Below are 17,500 nucleotides of genomic sequence, written 5' to 3'. Positions count from 1 at the left end.
AATTGAACCTAAAAATCATGTTTTTTGATGATTGACACCACATTGAAAATATGCTAACTTTTCCCATGTCGTCGTGCTAACGTAAACAGGCTAAGGTTTTATGCTAGCATTTTAGCTCATTTCGTTTTTTTTTTTGTGTTGTAGGACTTGAAGGACGAGAAGAAGAAAGCCAAGATGGCAGCAGCTCGGGCCGTGTTGGAGAAATGCACCATGATGCTCCTGACGGCCTCCAAGGTGAAAACATCTGCTCGGCAATAAATCAATCAGCACCTGCGGCAATCAGCGTGCATATACTAGCGCGCTAAAAGCAGGAAATGTCTTTATTCTCCTGCGTCTTCTTCTTTTTTCCACCCGCAGACTTGCCTGAGGCACCCGGACTGCGAGTCGGCCAGGATCAACAAAGACGGCGTCTTCCAGAGGATGCGCTGCGCCCTGGAGCAGGTCATCGAGATCGTGACGGAGGCGCGGAGCGGCGGGGAGAACAAGGTCGTCCCCGCCAGCGTCAGCAGCGGCATCAGGGACTACAAGGTAAGCACGGGGCCCCGACTCTATCAACACCAATAAGACGCTCCAAAACCTGCTAGCCGGATGCTAATTTACATTGGATTGGCCATAGACAGGCTACTGTTAGCATGAGCTGTTTTTCAACACCTCCAAATATGGTCATAAAAACTACAACCGAGATGAATAAGTGCAATACTTACAGTATACACCAGGGGTCAGCAACCTTTTTGAAAGCAAGAGCTACTTCCTGGGTAGTGATTAATGCGAAGGGCTACCAGTTTGATGCACACTTAAATAAATTGCCAGAAATAGCCAATTTGCTCAATTTACCTTTAACTCTATGTTATTATTAATAATTAATGATATTTACACTTAATTGAACGGTTTAAAAGAGGAGAAAACACGAAAAAAAATGACAATTAAATTTTGAAACATAGTTTATCTTCAATTTCGACTCTTTAAAATTCAAAATTCAACCGAAAAAAAGAAGAGAAAAACTAGCTAATTCGAATCTTTTGGAAAAAATTAAAAAAAATAATTCATGGAACATCATTAGTAATTTTTCCTGATTAAGATTAATTTTAGAATTTGGATGACATGTTTTAAATAGGGTCAAATCCAATCTGCACTTTGTTAGAATATATAACAAATTGGACCAAGCTATATTTCTAACAGAGACAAATCGTTATTTCTTCAAGATTTTCCAGAACAAAAATTTTAAAAGAAATTCAAAAGACTTTGAAATAAGATTTAAATTTGATTCTACAGATTTTCTAGATTTGCCAGAATAATTTTTTTGCATTTCAATCATGATAAGTTTGAAGAAATATTTCACAAATATTCTTTGTCGAAAAAAAACAGAAGCTAAAATGAAGAATTAATTTAAAATATATTTATTATTCTTTACAATAAAACATTTTTTTTACTTGAACATTGATTTAAATTGTCAGGAAATAAGAGGAAGGAATTTAAAAGGTAAAAAGGTATATGTGTTTAAAAATCCTAAAATCATTTTTAAGGTTGTATTTTTTCTTTAAAATTGTCTTTCTGAAAGTTATAAGAAGCAAAGTAAAAAAAAAAAATGAATTTATTTAAACAAGTGAAGACCAAGTCTTTAAAATATTTTCTTGGATTTTCAAATTCTATTTGAGTTTTGTCTCTCTTAGAATTAAAAATGTCGAGCAAAGTGAGACCAGCTTGCTAGTAAATAAATAACATTTAAAAAATAGAGGCAGCTCACTGGTAAGTGCTGCTATTTGAGCTATTTTTAGAACAGGCCAGCGGGCTACTCATCTGGTCCTTACGGGCGTTGGTGACCCCTGGTGTAAACACTTTGTAGGGCGCAACATAACACATTGGCCTTCCTGGAAAAAGCTACTTACTAGTTAGACAACAAATAATCAGTTGTATTTTAAATGTAACATTAACCGTTAATATTTATTAGCACACACAAAAGTACCAAAAATTGGTACCTGGGAATCGATACTGTGTACCCACCACTAAACTTTGACAGGTTTAAAAAAAATTAAAAAATAAAATAAACCATGAAAAAAGCTAATAAAACTAAATAACTAATAAATAAAAATAAATAAATAAAAAATATATATATGAAAAAAGCAAATAAAACTAAATAACATATTTAAAACATTCCAAAAAAGTCTAGCTGACGTTAGCATGGTAACTTTTTTTTTTAGCAAATGTTACACTTTGTTCGCTAATTTTACAGCCGTGCACCTCAATCATGTAACTTGGCACATGCCGAATGCTAACTTTTTATTTTATTTTATTATTATTGCAACTGTATAACCCAAAGTCATATAACTTGGCACTGGACATATGCTAGTATGTGCAATTAGTCATCTTAGCATGCATACGTCAGCATGCTAACAGTCAGCGTGTGTCGCGTACCAAGTTATATGACTGTTGCAAAATTAGCAGAAAAAAAATTCAAATTACCGGTAGCTAAAAAAGTTAGCATGCTAATGTTACCATGCTAACATTAGTATGCTTATTTTACATCCGTATACCCCAGAGTCATATAACTCGGTACTTGACATATGCTAGTAGTATTTATAGCATGCTAGCATGCATACGTCAGCATGCTAACAGTTAGCGTGTGTCGCGTACCAAGTTATATGACTGTTGCAAAATTAGCAGAAAAAAATTCCAAATTACCGGTAGCTAAAAAAGTTAGCATGCTAATGTTACCATGCTAACACTAGTATGCTTATTTTACATCCGTATACCCCAGAGTCATATAACTCGGTACTTGACATATGCTAGTAGTATTTATTGCATGCATACGTCAGCATGCTAACAGTTAGCATGTGTGACGTACCAAGTTATATGACTGTTGCAAAATTAGCAGAAAAAAATTCAAATTACCGGTAGCTAAAAAAGTTAGCATGCTAATGTTACCATGCTAACATTAGTATGCTTATTTTACATCCGTATACCACAGAGTCATATAACTCGGTACTTGACATATGCTAGTAGTATTTATTGCATGCTAACAGTTAGCATGTGTGACGTACTAAGTTATATGACTGTACTGTTGCAAAATTAGCAGGAAAAAAATTCAATTTAGCTTAAAAAGTTAGCATGCTAACATTAGTATGCTTATTTTACATCCGTATACCCGAGAGTTATATAACAGGGTACTTGACATATGCCAGTAGTATTTATAGCATGCATACGTCAGCATGCTAACAGTTAGCATGTGTCACGTACCAAGTCATATGACTGTAAGGTGTACAGTTGCAAAATTAGCAGAAAAATAATCTAAATTACCGGTAGCTAAAAAAGTTAGCGTGTTAATGTTACCATGCGAACATTAGTATGCTTATTTTGCATACCTATACCCCAGAGTTATATGCTAGTCTGTGCTAGTAGTAATATTAGCATGTATATGTCAGCATGCTAACAGTTAGCATGTGTCACGTACCAAGTTATATGACTGTAAGGTGTACAATTGCAGAATTAGCAGAAAAATAATCTAAATTACCGGTAGCTAAAAAAGTTAGCGTGCTAATGTTACCATGCTAACATTAGTATGCTTATTTTACATCTGTATACCACAGAGTCATACAACTCGGTACTTGACATATGCTAGTAGTATTTATAGCATGCATACGTCAGCATGCTAACAGTTAGCATGTGTGACGTATCAAATTATATGACTGTACTGTTGCAAAATTAGCAGGAAAAAAATTCAATGTAGCTTAAAAAAGTTAGCATGCTAACATTAATATGCTTATTTTACATCCGTATTCCCCAGAGTCATATAACTCGGTACTTGACATATGCTAGTAGTATTTATTGCATGCATACGTCAGCATGCTAACAGTTAGCATGTGTCGCGTACCAAGTTATATGAGTGTTAGGTGTGCGGTTGCAAAATTAGCAGAAAAATGTTTTGAATTACTGGTAGCTAAAAAAGTTAGCATGCTAACATTAGTATGCTTATTTTGCATCCGTATACCCCAGAGTCATATAACTCGGTATTTGACATATGCTAGTAGTATTTATAGCAGGTTAGCATGCATACGTCAGCATGCTAACAGTTAGCATGTGTGACGTATCAAATTATATGACTGTACTGTTGCAAAATTAGCAGAAAAAATATTCTAATTACTGATAGCTAAAAAAGTTAGCATGCTAACTTTAGTATGGTTATTTTACATCTGCATACCCCAGAGTCATATAACTTGGTATTTGACATATGCTAGTAGTATTTATAGCATGCTAATGTTAATTTTTAGCTGCCATGCTAACAGTTAGCATGTGTCACGCACCAAGTACTGTTGCAAAATTAGCAGGGGAAAAAATTCAATTTAGCTTAAAAAGTTAGCATGCTAACATTAGTATGCTTATTTTACATCCGTATACCCCAGAGTCATATAACTCGGTACTTGACATATGCTAGTAGTATTTATTGCATGCATACGTCAGCATGCTAACAGTTAGCATGTGTCGCGTACCAAGTTATATGAGTGTTAGGTGTGCGGTTGCAAAATTAGCAGAACAATTTTTTGAATTACTGGTAGCTAAAAAAGTTAGCATGCTAACATTAGTATGCTTATTTTGCATCCGTATACCCCAGAGTCATATAACTCGGTATTTGACATATGCTAGTAGTATTTATAGCATGCTAACAGTTAGCATGTGTTACGTACCAAGTTATATAATAATAATAATAATAATACCTGGGATTTATATAGCGCTTTTCTAAGTACCCAATGTCGCTTTACATGTAGAAATATGACTGTTGCAAAATTAGCAGAAAAAAAATTCTAATTACCGATAGCTAAAAAAGTTAGCATGCTAACTTTAGTATGGTTATTTTACATCTGCATACCCCAGAGTCTTATAACTTGGTATTTGACATATGCTAGTAGTATTTATAGCATGCATATGTCAGCATGCTAACAGTTAGCGTGTGTGACGTACCAAGTCATATGACTGTAAGGTGTACGGTTGCAAAATTAGCAGAAAAATAATCTAAATTACCGGTAGCTTAAAAAGTTAGCATGCTAATGTTACCATGCTAACATTAGTATGCTTATTTTACATCTGTATACCACAGAGTCATACAACTCGGTACTTGACATATGCTAGTAGTATTTATAGCATGCATACGTCAGCATGCTAACAGTTAGCATGTGTGACGTATCAAATTATATGACTGTACTGTTGCAAAATTAGCAGGAAAAAAATTCAATTTAGCTTAAAAAGTTAGCATGCTAACATTAGTATGCTTATTTTACATCCGTATACCCCAGAGTCATATAACTCGGTATTTGACATATGCTAGTAGTATTTATAGCATGCTAGCATGCATACGTCAGCATGCTAACAGTTAGCATGTGTGACGTATCAAATTATATGACTGTACTGTTGCAAAATTAGCAGGAAAAAAATTCAATTTAGCTTAAAAAGTTAGCATGCTAACATTAGTATGCTTATTTTACATCCGTATACCCCAGAGTCATATAACTCGGTATTTGACATATGCTAGTAGTATTTATAGCATGCTAGCATGCATACGTCAGCATGCTAACAGTTAGCATGCTAACAGTTAGCATGTGTGACGTATCAAATTATATGACTGTACTGTTGCAAAATTAGCAGGAAAAAAATTCAATTTAGCTTAAAAAGTTAGCATGCTAACATTAGTATACTTATTTTACATCCGTATACCCCAGAGTCATATAACTCGGTACTTGACATATGCTAGTAGTATTTATAGCATGCTAGCATGCATACGTCAGCATGCTAACAGTTAGCATGCTAACAGTTAGCATGTGTGACGTATCAAATTATATGACTGTACTGTTGCAAAATTAGCAGGAAAAAAATTCAATTTAGCTTAAAAAGTTAGCATGCTAACATTAATATGCTTATTTTGCATCCGTATACCCCAGAGTCATATAACTCGGTACTTGACATATGCTAGTAGCATGCATATGTCAGCATGCTAACAGTTAGCATGTGTTACGTACCAAGTTATATAATAATAATAATAATAATACCTGGGATTTATATAGCGCTTTTCTAAGTACCCAATGTCGCTTTACATGTAGAAATATGACTGTTGCAAAATTAGCAGAAAAAATATTCTAATTACTGATAGCTAAAAAAGTTAGCATGCTAACTTTAGTATGCTTATTTTACATCTGCATACCCCAGAGTCATATAACTCGGTACATATGCTAGTAGTATTTATAGCATGCTAGCATGCATACGTCAGCATGCTAACAGTTAGCATGCTAACAGTTAGCATGTGTGACGTATCAAATTATATGACTGTACTGTTGCAAAATTAGCAGGAAAAAAATTCAATTTAGCTAAAAAAGTTAGCATGCTAACATTAGTATGCTTATTTTGCATCCGTATACCCCAGAGTCATATAACTCGGTATTTGACATATGCTAGTAGTATTTATAGCATGCTAGCATGCATACGTCAGCATGCTAACAGTTAGCATGTGTGACGTATCAAATTATATGACTGTACTGTTGCAAAATTAGCAGGAAAAAAATTCACTTTAGCTTAAAAAGTTAGCATGCTAACATTAGTATGCTTATTTTACATCCGTATACCCCAGAGTCATATAAGTCGGTATTTGACATATGCTAGTAGCATGCTAGCATGCATACGTCAGCATGCTAACAGTTAGCATGTGTTATGTACCAAGTTATATAATAATAATAATAATAATACCTGGGATTTATATAGCGCTTTTCTAAGTACCCAATGTCACTTTACATGTAGAAATATGACTGTTGCAAAATTAGCAGAAATAATATTCTAATTACCGATAGCTAAAAAAGTTAGCATGCTAACTTTAGTATGGTTATTTTACATCTGTATACCACAGAGTCTTATAACTTGGTATTTGACATATGCTAGTAGTATTTATAGCATGCTAATGTTCATTTTTAGCTGCCATGCTAACAGTTAGCATGTGTCACGCACCAAGTACTGTTGCAAAAAAATTCAATTTAGCTTAAAAAAGTGAGCATGCTAACTGTCAGCTGCACGGCAAGGTAGTCTTTTAACGATGAGGCGGATCCCCCGCCAGGCCAGCGTGGAGTGTCTCCGGGACCACCTGCACGCCTCGCCGCCAGACGGCGTGGGCGGGCGGCTGGAGGCGCTGGTGGAGCGCACGGAGGACTTCACCGACTCGGCCTACACGGGACACGAGCAGCGGCAGGTCATCCTGGGCATGTGCCAGCTGGCCCGCCAGGACGCCCGGCAGCTGCTGCACGCCTGGACCCGAGCGGTACGTGTCCTCTAACCCCGGTCGCCGTGGCGACAAACTCACCCGCTGACACCATTTTTGTGTGGGCGCAGCAGTCGGTGCACGCCGGCGAGGCCACGGAGGACTTGGAGGTGGCCGTCGCCAAGTCCTGCCAGAGTGTGGGTGAGCTGGGCCGCGAGGTGAGACCGCTTCCGGCCAGGGGTTTTTATTTTTTTTACCGTGACTCTGCACCCCCCCCCCAGCTCCACAAGGTGGCGGTGGGCCGCGCCTCGGACACGCTGAGGGTCCACGGCGAGCATTCGCCGCTGCGCGCGCTCAAGGCAGCTGGCGGCGAGGGCAACCTGGAGGCGGTGGTGCAGCACTGCAGAACACTCACCGAGCAGAAGGAGCAACTGGTGGAGGTCAGTTAAGTTAAGTTAAGTTATGATTGTCACACACACACTAGGTGTAAAATAAGCATACTAATGTTAGCATGCTAACTTTTTTAAGCTAAATTGAATTTTTTTCCTACTAATTTTGCAACAGTACAGTCATATAATTTGATACGTCACACATGCTAACTGTTAGCATGCTGACATATGCATGCTAACCTGCTATAAATACTACTAGCATATGTCAAATACCGAGTTATATGACTCTGGGGTATACGGATGCAAAATAAGCATACTAATGTTAGAATGCTAACTTTTTTAGCTACCAGTAATTCAATTTTTTTTTCTGCTAATTTTGCAACCGCACACCTAACACTCATATAACTTGGTACGCGACACACGCTAACTGTTAGCATGCTGACGTATGCATGCAATAAATACTACTAGCATATGTCAAGTACCGAGTTATATGACTCTGGGGTATACGGATGTAAAATAAGCATACTAATGTTAGCATGCTAACTTTTTTAAGCTAAATTGAATTTTTTTCCTGCTAATTTTGCAACAGTACAGTCATATAATTTGATACGTCACACATGCTAACTGTTAGCATGCTGACGTATGCATGCTATAAATACTACTAGCATATGTCAAGTACCGAGTTGTATGACTCTGTGGTATGCAGATGTAAAATAACCATACTAAAGTTAGCATGCTAACTTTTTTAGCTATCGGTAATTAGAATATTTTTTCTGCTAATTTTGCAACAGTCATATTTCTACATGTAAAGCGACATTGGGTACTTAGAAAAGCGCTATATAAATCCCAGGTATTATTATTATTATTATTATTATATAACTTGGTACGTCACACATGCTAACTGTTAGCATGCTGACGTATGCATGCTAGCATGCTACTAGCATATGTCAAATACCGAGTTATATGACTCTGGGGTATACGGATGCAAAATAAGCATACTAATGTTAGCATGCTAACTTTTTTAGCTACCAGTAATTCAAAAACATTTTCTGCTAATTTTGCAACCGCACACCTAACACTCATATAACTTGGTACACGACACATGCTAACTGTTAACCTAGCATGATGTTTAAATGTAATGTTAGCATGCAGCTCACTTAGCTATGCTAGTGTTGCTAACCTAGCATGATGTTAAATGTAATGTTAGCATGTAGCTCACTTAGCTATGCTAGTGTTGTTAACCTAGCATGATGTTAAAATGAAATTTTAGCATGTAGCTCACATAACTGTGATAATGTTACTAACTTGGCATGATGTTTAAATGTAATGTTAGCATGTAACTGGCATTGCTATACTAGTGTTGCTAACCTAGCATGATGTTGATTTTGCAATGTTAGCATGTAGCTCACATGGCTATGCTAGTGTTGCTAAGCTAGCATGATGTTAACTGTAATGTTAGCATGTAGCTCACATAGCTATGCTAGTGTTGCTAAGCTAGCATAATGTTAACTGTAATGTTAGCATGTAGCTCACATAGCTATGCTAGTGTTGCTAAGCTAGCATAATCAATCAATCAATCAATGTTTATTTATATAGCCCTAAATCACAATAATCAATCAATCAATCAATCAATCAATGTTTATTTATATAGCCCTAAATCACAAGTGTCTCAAAGGTTAACTGTAATGTTAGCATGTAGCTCACATAACTGTGATAATGTTACTAACTTGGCATGATGTTTATATGTAATGTTAGCATGTAGCTGGCATTGCTATACTAGTGTTGCTAACCTAGCATGATGTTGATTTTGCAATGTTAGCATGTAGCTCACATAGCTATGCTAGTGTTGCTAAGCTAGCATGATGTTAACTTTAATGTTAGCATGTAGCTCACATAGCTATGGTAGTGTTGCTAAGCTAGCATAATGTTAACTGTAATGTTAGCATGTAGCTGACATAGCTATGCTAGTGTTGCTAAGCTAGCATAATCAATCAATGTTTATTTATATAGCCCTAAATCACAATAATGTTAACTGTAATGTTAGCATGTAGCTCACATAACTGTGATAATGTTACTAACTTGGCATGATGTTTAAATGTAATGTTAGCATGTAACTGGCATTGCTATACTAGTGTTGCTAACCTAGCATGATGTTGATTTTGCAATGTTAGCATGTAGCTCACATGGCTATGCTAGTGTTGCTAAGCTAGCATGATGTTGACTTTAATGTTAGCATGTAGCTCAAATAGCTATGCTAGTGTTGCTAAGCTAGCATAATGTTAACTGTAATGTTAGCATGTAGCTCACATAGCTATGCGAGTGTTGCTAAGCTAGCATAATGTTAACTGTAATGTTAGCATGTAGCTCACACAGCTATGCTAATGTTGCTAACCTGGCACGATGTTAAAATGTAATGATAGCAAATAGCTCACATAGCTATGCTGGTGTTGCTAACCTAACGTGATGTCAAAATGTAATGTTAGCATGTAGCTCACACAGCTATGCTAGTGTTGCTAACCTAACGTGATGTCAAAATGGGATGTTAGCATGTAGCTCATTAGCATACCGCGTCTTACGTGCAGAATTGTCGGCTGCTGTGTCACGTGTCCGGGACGGAGCCGCTGGAGATAACGTGCTCGCATGCAGAGGAGAACTTCCACGTCATCGGGCCGCAGGTAACTTCCTTTTGTCTGCGGGGAAAGTCTCATTTTGCATGTCTTCTGGAATGATCCTGTACCCCAGGATGTCGCGCATGTCTCCAGGAACTATCCTGCACCGCAGAAAGTTCCTGTCCTCAAGTCAGGCCCATTGTTTGTGTTTAACTCGTCTCCAGGAACTATCCCGCACCGCAGCATGTGCCTGTGCTCATGTCAGGCCCATTGCCTTTGCTTAGCATGTCTCCAGGAATTATCCTGCACCCCAGAATGTCCCTGTCTTCAAGTCAGGCCCATTGTCCTCATCGCGCTTGTCTCCAGGAACTTTCCTGTACCCCAGAATGTTCCTGTCCTCATGTCAGGCCCAGGAATTAACCTGCACCACAGCATGTTCCTGTGCTCATTTCAAGGCCATTGCCTTTGTTTAGCTAGTCTCCAGGAACTATCCTGTACCCCAGAATGTTCCTGTCCTCATGTCAGGTACATTGCCTTTGTTTGGCATGTCTCTAGGAATTATCCAGCACCCTAGAACCTTCTTGTCTTCAAGTCAGGCCCATTGTCCGAGTTTAGCTCGTCTCCAGGAATTATCCTGCACCGCAGAATGTTCCTGCCCTCATGTCAGGCCCATCGTCCTCAATGCGCATGTCTCCAGGAACTATCCTGTACCGCAGAACATTCCTGTCCACAGGTCAGGCTCATTGCCTTTATTTAGCTAGTCTCCAGGAATTATCCTGCACCCCAGAATGTCCCTGTCTTCAAGTCAGGCCCATTGCCTTTGTTAAGCATGTCTCCAGGAATTAACCTGCACCGCACAATGTTCCTGTCCTCGTGTAGGGCCCATTGTCCTCATTGCGCATGTCTCCAGGAACTATCCTGCACCACAGCATGTTCCTGTGCTCATTCCAAGGCCATTGCCTTTGTTTAGCTAGTCTCCAGGAACTATCCTGTACCCCAGAATGTTCCTGTCCTCATGTCAGGTACATTGCCTTTGTTTGGCATGTCTCTAGGAATTATCCAGCACCCTAGAATCTTCTTGTCTTCAAGTCAGACCCATTGTCCGTGTTTAGCTCGTCTCCAGGAATTATCCTGCACCGCAGAATGTTCCTGTCCTCACGTCAGGCCCATTTTCCTTGTTTCGCTCGTCTCCAGGAATTATCCTGCACCCCAGAATGTCCCTGTCTTCAAGTCAGGCCCATTGCCTTTGTTAAGCATGTCTCCAGGAATTATCCTGCACCGCAGAATGTTCCTGTCCTCATGTCAGGCCCATCGTCCTCAATGCGCATGTCTCCAGAAACTATCCTGTACCGCAGAACATTCCTGTCCACAGGTCAGGCTCATTGCCTTTATTTAGCTAGTCTCCAGGAATTATCCTGCACCCCAGAATGTCCCTGTCTTCAAGTCAGGCCCATTGCCTTTGTTAAGCATGTCTCCAGGAATTAACCTGCACCACACAATGTTCCTGTCCTCGTGTAGGGCCCATTGTCCTCATTGCGCGTGTCTCCAGGAACTATCCTGCACCGCAGCATGTTCCTTCCCTCATGTCAGGTCCATTGCCTTTGTTTAGCTAGTCTCCAGGAATTGTCCGGCACCCCAGAATGTTATTGTCTTCAAGTCAGGCCCATTGTCCTCATCGCGCTTGTCTCCAGGAATTACACTGCGCCCCAGAAAGTTCCTGTCCTCATGTCAGCCCCGTCGTCCATGTTTAGCTTGTCTCCAGGAATTATCCTGCACCGCAGCATGTTCCTGTGCTCATTTCCTGGCCATTTATTTTGTTTAACTAGTCTCCAGGAACTATCCTGTACCGCAGAACATTACTGTCCTCGGGTCAGGCTCATTGCCTTTGTTAAGCATGTCTCCAGGAATTATCCTGCACCCCAGAATGTTCTTGTCTTCAAGTCAGGCCCATTGTCCTCCTTGCGCTTGTCTCCACATAGCTATGCTAGCTTCGCTAACCTAGCGCGATGATAAAATGTGATGTTAGCATGTAGCTCACATAGCTATGCTAGTGTTGCTAACCTAGCGTGATGATAAAATGTGACGTTAGCATGTAGCTCACATAGCTATGCTAGTGTTGCTAACCTAGCGTGATGATAAAATGTGATGTTAGCATGTAGCTCACATAGCTATGCTAGCGTTGCTAACCTAGCGTGATGATAAAATGTGATGTTAGCATGTAGCCCACATAGCGATGCTAGTGTTGCTAACATAGCGTGATGATAAAATGTGATGTTAGCATGTAGCCCACATAGCTATGCTAGTGTTGCTAACCTAGCGTGATGATAAAATTTGATGTTAGCATGTAGCTCACATAGCTATGCTAGTGTTGCTAACCTAGCGTGATGATAAAATGTGATGTTAGCATGTAGCCCACATAGCTATGCCAGTGTTGCTAACCTAGCGTGATGATAAAATGTGACGTTAGCATGTAGCCCACATAGCGATGCTAGTGTTGCTAACCTAGCGTGATGATAAAATGTGACGTTAGCATGTAGCTCACATAGCTATGCTAGTGTTGCTAACCTAGCGCGATGATAAAATGTGATGTTAGCATGTAGCTCACATAGCTATGCTAGTGTTGCTAACCTAGCGTGATGTTAGCATGTAGCTCACATAGCTATGCTAGCGTTGCTAACCTAACGTGATGATAAAATGTGATGTTAGCATGTAGCTCACGTAGCTATGCTAGTGTTGCTAACCTAGCGTGATGATCAAATGTGACGTTAGCATGTAGCCCACATAGCTATGCTAGTGTTGCTAACCTAGCGTGATGATAAAATGTGATGTTAGCATGTAGCTCACATAGCTATTCTAGTGTTGCTAACCTAGCGTGATGTTAGCATGTAGCTCACATAGCTATGCTAGTGTTGCTAACCTAGCGTGATGATAAAATGTGATGTTAGCATGTAGCTCACATAGCTATGCTAGTGCTGCTAACCTAGCGTGATGATAAAATGTGATGTTAGCATGTAGCTCACATAGCTATGCTAGTGTTGCTAACCTAGCGTGATGATAAAATGTGACGTTAGCATGTAACCCACATAGCTATGCTAGTGTTGCTAACCTAGCGTGATGATAAAATGTGACGTTAGCATGTAGCTCACATAGCTATGCTAGTGTTGCTAACCTAGCGTGATGTTAGCATGTAGCTCACATAGCTATGCTAGCGTTGCTAACCTAACGTGATGATAAAATGTGATGTTAGCATGTAGCTCACGTAGCTATGCTAGTGTTGCTAACCTAGCGTGATGATAAAATGTGACGTTAGCATGTAGCCCACATAGCTATGCTAGTGTTGCTAACCTAGCGTGATGATAAAATGTGATGTTAGCATGTAGCTCACATAGCTATTCTAGTGTTGCTAACCTAGCGTGATGTTAGCATGTAGCTCACATAGCTATGCTAGTGTTGCTAACCTAGCGTGATGATAAAATGTGATGTTAGCATGTAGCTCACATAGCTATGCTAGTGCTGCTAACCTAGCGTGATGATAAAATGTGATGTTAGCATGTAGCTCACATAGCTATGCTAGTGTTGCTAACCTAGCGTGATGATAAAATGTGACGTTAGCATGTAGCCCACATAGCTATGCTAGTGTTGCTAACCTAGCGTGATGATAAAATGTGACGTTAGCATGTAGCTCACATAGCTATGCTAGTGTTGCTAACCTAGCGTGATGTTAGCATGTAGCTCACATAGCTATGCCAGTGTTGCTAACCTAACGTGATGATAAAATGTGATGTTAGCATGAAGCTCACATTGTGTTGATGTGATGTTAGCATGAAGCTCACATTGTGTTGATGTGATATTAGCATGAAGCTCACATTGTGTTGATGTGATGTTAGCATGAAGCTCACATTGTGTTGATGTTTAGATAATTTCTGCCGCCCAAACGTTGGCGCTGCATCCGTCCAGCAAGATCGCCAAAGAGAACCTAGAGGTGTTCTGCGAGGCGTGGGAGTCTCAGCTGGGCGACATGGCGCTGCTGGTCCGAGAGATCAACGACGTCTTGGAGGGCAAGCGAGGTGCAGAAAGTCCTGAATAATAACAACAACAACATTATTTAGCATGTGGAAAAAGTGACACCCTGCTGCCTCTTTTCTGCTCCCAGGAGACAAACGACCATATTTGTCACTTCCTCGACCTGGGGTGAGTATCCAGCAAAGACACGCCCCCTTGTGGTCACGTGACCTCTCATGACACGCCCCTTGCCTCCTGCAGAAACACTCTGCCAACCTGAAGACCACCAAGGCTGTCAAGTTGGATGCGGAGGTGAGTGATATCGATATCATGCCCGTGTAGCGAAGGCAAGGAGTGGATGATATCAGCTTGAAATGTGCGATACAAGCAGCCCTGCAGCGTGTTGACTTGTGGGCGATATCATATGCAATACAAGCAGTACTGCTTGACTTGTGTGCGATATCATGTGTGATACAAGCAGTGCTGCAGCGTGTTGACTTGTGTGCAATATAATGTGCGATACAAGCAGCCCTGCTCGACTTGTTTGAATATAATATGCGATATAAGCAGTCATGTGGCGTGTTGACTTGTGTGCGGTATGTACGATACAAGCAGTCCTGCTTGACTTGTGTGCAATATAATGTGCGATATAAGCAGCCATGCAGCGTGTTGGCTTGTGTGTGATACAAGCAGCCCTGCTTGACTTGTGTGCAATATAATGTGCGATATAAGCAGTCATGTAGCGGGTTGACTCGTGCGATATATACAAAACAAGCAGCCCTGCTTGACTTGTGTGCAAAATAATGTGCGATATAAGCAGTCATGTAGCGCGTTGACTTGTGTGCGGTATGTACGATACAAGCAGTCCTTCCTGACTTGTGTGCGATACAAGCAGCCCTGCATGACTTGTGTGCAATATAATGTGCGATATAAGCAGCGTGTTGGCTTGTGTGTGATACAAGCAGCCCTGCTTGACTTGTGTGCAATATAATGTGCGATATAAGCAGTCATGTAGCGGGTTGACTTGTGCGATATATACAATACAAGCAGCCCTGCTTGACTTGTGTGCAAAATAATGTGCGATATAAGCAGTCATGTAGCGGGTTGACTTGTGCGATATACGCAGTCCTGCTGGACTTGTGTGCGATATAATGTGCGATACAAGCAGCCCTGCTTGACTTGTGTGCAATATAAGCAGTCATGTAGCGTGTTGACTTGTGTGCGGTATGTACGATACAAGCAGTCCTGCTTGACTTGTGTGCGATATAATGTGCGATACAAGCAGCCCTGCATGACTTGTGTGCAATATAATGTGCAATATAAGCAGCCATGCAGCGTGTTGACTTGTGTGTGATACAAGCAGCCCTGCTTGACTTGTGTGCCATATAATGTGCGATATAAGCAGTCATGTAGCGTGTTGACTTGTGTGCGGTATGTATGATACAAGCAGTCCTGCTTGACTTGTGTTTCGATATAATGTGCGATACAAGCAGCCCTGCTTGACTTGTGTGCAATATAATGTGTGATATAAGCAGTCATGCAGCGTGTTGACTTGTGTGATACAAGGAGCCCTGCTTGACTTGTGTGCGATACAAGCAGCCATGTAGCGTGTTGACTTGTGTGCGATATCATATGCGATACAAGCAGTCCTGCAGCGTGTTGACTTGTGTGCAATATCATGTGCGATACAAGCAGTCCTGCAGCGTGTTGACTTGTGTGCAATATCATGTGCGATACAAGCAGCCCTGCGGTGTGTTTGTGTGTGATATGATGTGCAGTACAAGCAGTCCTGCAGGGTGTTGACTTGTGGGCGATATGTGCCATACACGCAGTCTTGCTTGACTTGTGTGCGATATCATGTGCGATAAAAGCAGCCCTGCTTGACCTGTGTGCAATATAATGTGCGATATAAGCAGTCATGTAGCGTGTTGACTTGTGTGCAATATCATATGCGATACAAGCAGTCCTGCAGCGTGTTGACTTGTGTGCAATATCATGTGCGATACAAGCAGTCCTGCGGTGTGTTAACTTGTGTGTGATATCATGTGCGATACAAGCAGTCCTGCAGCGTGTTGACTTGTGTGCAATATCATGTGCGATACAAGCAGTCCTGCGGTGTGTTAACTTGTGTGTGATATCATGTGCGACACAAGCAGTCCTGCGGTGTGTTAACTTGTGTGTGATATGTGCGATACAAACAGCCCTGCAGCATGTTGACTTGTGTGCAATATCATGTGCGATACAAGCAGTCCTGCGGTGTGTTAACTTGTGTGTGATATCATGTGCGATACAAACAGCCCTGTAGCGTGTTGACTTATGTGCAATATCAAATACATCTTATGTCTCCCGGCTGGCCTGGGAACGCCTCGGGATCCCCCGGGAGGAGCTGGACGAAGTGGCTGGGGAGAGGAAAATCTGGGCTTCCCTGCTTAGGCTGCTGCCCCCGCGACCCGACCTCGGATAAGCGGAAGAAGATGGATGGATGGATGGAGTATTGCTCAGTGCTGTGTGTGTGTGGTGCAGGAGCAGAGCAGCATGGCCAAACTGGGCCTGGAGCTCCGCCTCCTGTCGTCCGACGTGGATGCGGAGGTGGACAAGTGGGAGGAGCAAGAGCACGAGGTGGTGCGCCACAGCCAGAGCCTGGCCAGCATGGCCTACAACATGCACCTGTTCACCAGGTGAGCACGCCCACCCGCCCCCGGTCCTTGTTGACACTCACCTGTGTTCCTTCCACCAGAGGGGAGGGTCTGCTGAAGACCACGCTGGATCTTTTCCACCAGGCTGAGGTGCGTCCATCTTCTTTCTTGCTCTGTGGAGTCAGGAAGTGAAGGAGACAAATGCTCTCCTCCTCCCTCCTCAGGTGGTGTCAGAAGAAGGACTGCAGCTGACTTCTTCCCTGCAGGTCTTCTGCACTCAGGTATGGAAGCAGCGCCCCCCTCAGGATCAAACTGGAACATCACTTCTCTCCTGGGATAATTATTAGTATTGTCGTTATTATTATCATTATTCCACCCATTTGTGTGTGTGTTTATATATATATATATATATATATATATATATATATATATATATATATATATATATATATATATATATTCACACATACATATATATATATAATATATGTATATATAATATATATACATACACATACATATATATAATATGTATACATACATACATATATAATATATATACATACATATATGTATAATATATATATATAATATATATACATACATATATATAATATATATATATACATACATATA

General features: G+C 40.6%; 2 protein-coding genes across 4 annotated transcripts in view; one reads left to right on the top strand and one right to left on the bottom strand.

Moving 5' to 3' along the window:
- ctnnal1 (catenin (cadherin-associated protein), alpha-like 1) overlaps positions 1-17,500 on the top strand; it is a 133,152-nt gene that overhangs the window by 104,975 nt on the left and 10,677 nt on the right. For 2 of the 3 annotated variants that reach the window (XM_062047182.1, XM_062047180.1), the window contains exons 5-16: positions 145-234; positions 358-528; positions 7,088-7,288; positions 7,360-7,446; positions 7,510-7,668; positions 10,200-10,292; positions 14,143-14,293; positions 14,380-14,417; positions 14,490-14,540; positions 16,752-16,906; positions 16,966-17,014; positions 17,089-17,145. In XM_062047182.1, coding sequence (XP_061903166.1) covers positions 145-234; positions 358-528; positions 7,088-7,288; positions 7,360-7,446; positions 7,510-7,668; positions 10,200-10,292; positions 14,143-14,293; positions 14,380-14,417; positions 14,490-14,540; positions 16,752-16,906; positions 16,966-17,014; positions 17,089-17,145 — 1,302 coding nt within the window. The remainder of the gene's footprint in view (positions 1-144; positions 235-357; positions 529-7,087; positions 7,289-7,359; positions 7,447-7,509; positions 7,669-10,199; positions 10,293-14,142; positions 14,294-14,379; positions 14,418-14,489; positions 14,541-16,751; positions 16,907-16,965; positions 17,015-17,088; positions 17,146-17,500) is intronic. The other variant, XM_062047181.1, reaches the window with a different exon arrangement.
- Positions 14,093-17,500, bottom strand: part of abitram (actin binding transcription modulator) — a 27,557-nt gene continuing 24,149 nt past the window's right edge. The window contains exons 9-10 of the transcript XR_009826208.1: positions 16,948-17,195; positions 14,093-14,305 (exon numbers count right to left, since the gene is read on the bottom strand). The gene's annotated coding sequence lies outside the window, so the exon portion shown is untranslated. The remainder of the gene's footprint in view (positions 14,306-16,947; positions 17,196-17,500) is intronic.

The sequence above is a fragment of the Entelurus aequoreus genome, linkage group LG05, assembly GCF_033978785.1.
Source record: "Entelurus aequoreus isolate RoL-2023_Sb linkage group LG05, RoL_Eaeq_v1.1, whole genome shotgun sequence".
Taxonomy (NCBI): domain Eukaryota; kingdom Metazoa; phylum Chordata; class Actinopteri; order Syngnathiformes; family Syngnathidae; genus Entelurus; species Entelurus aequoreus.
The sequence above is the reverse complement of the archived record's forward strand: the minus strand, read 5'-3'. Positions and strand labels throughout refer to the sequence as shown.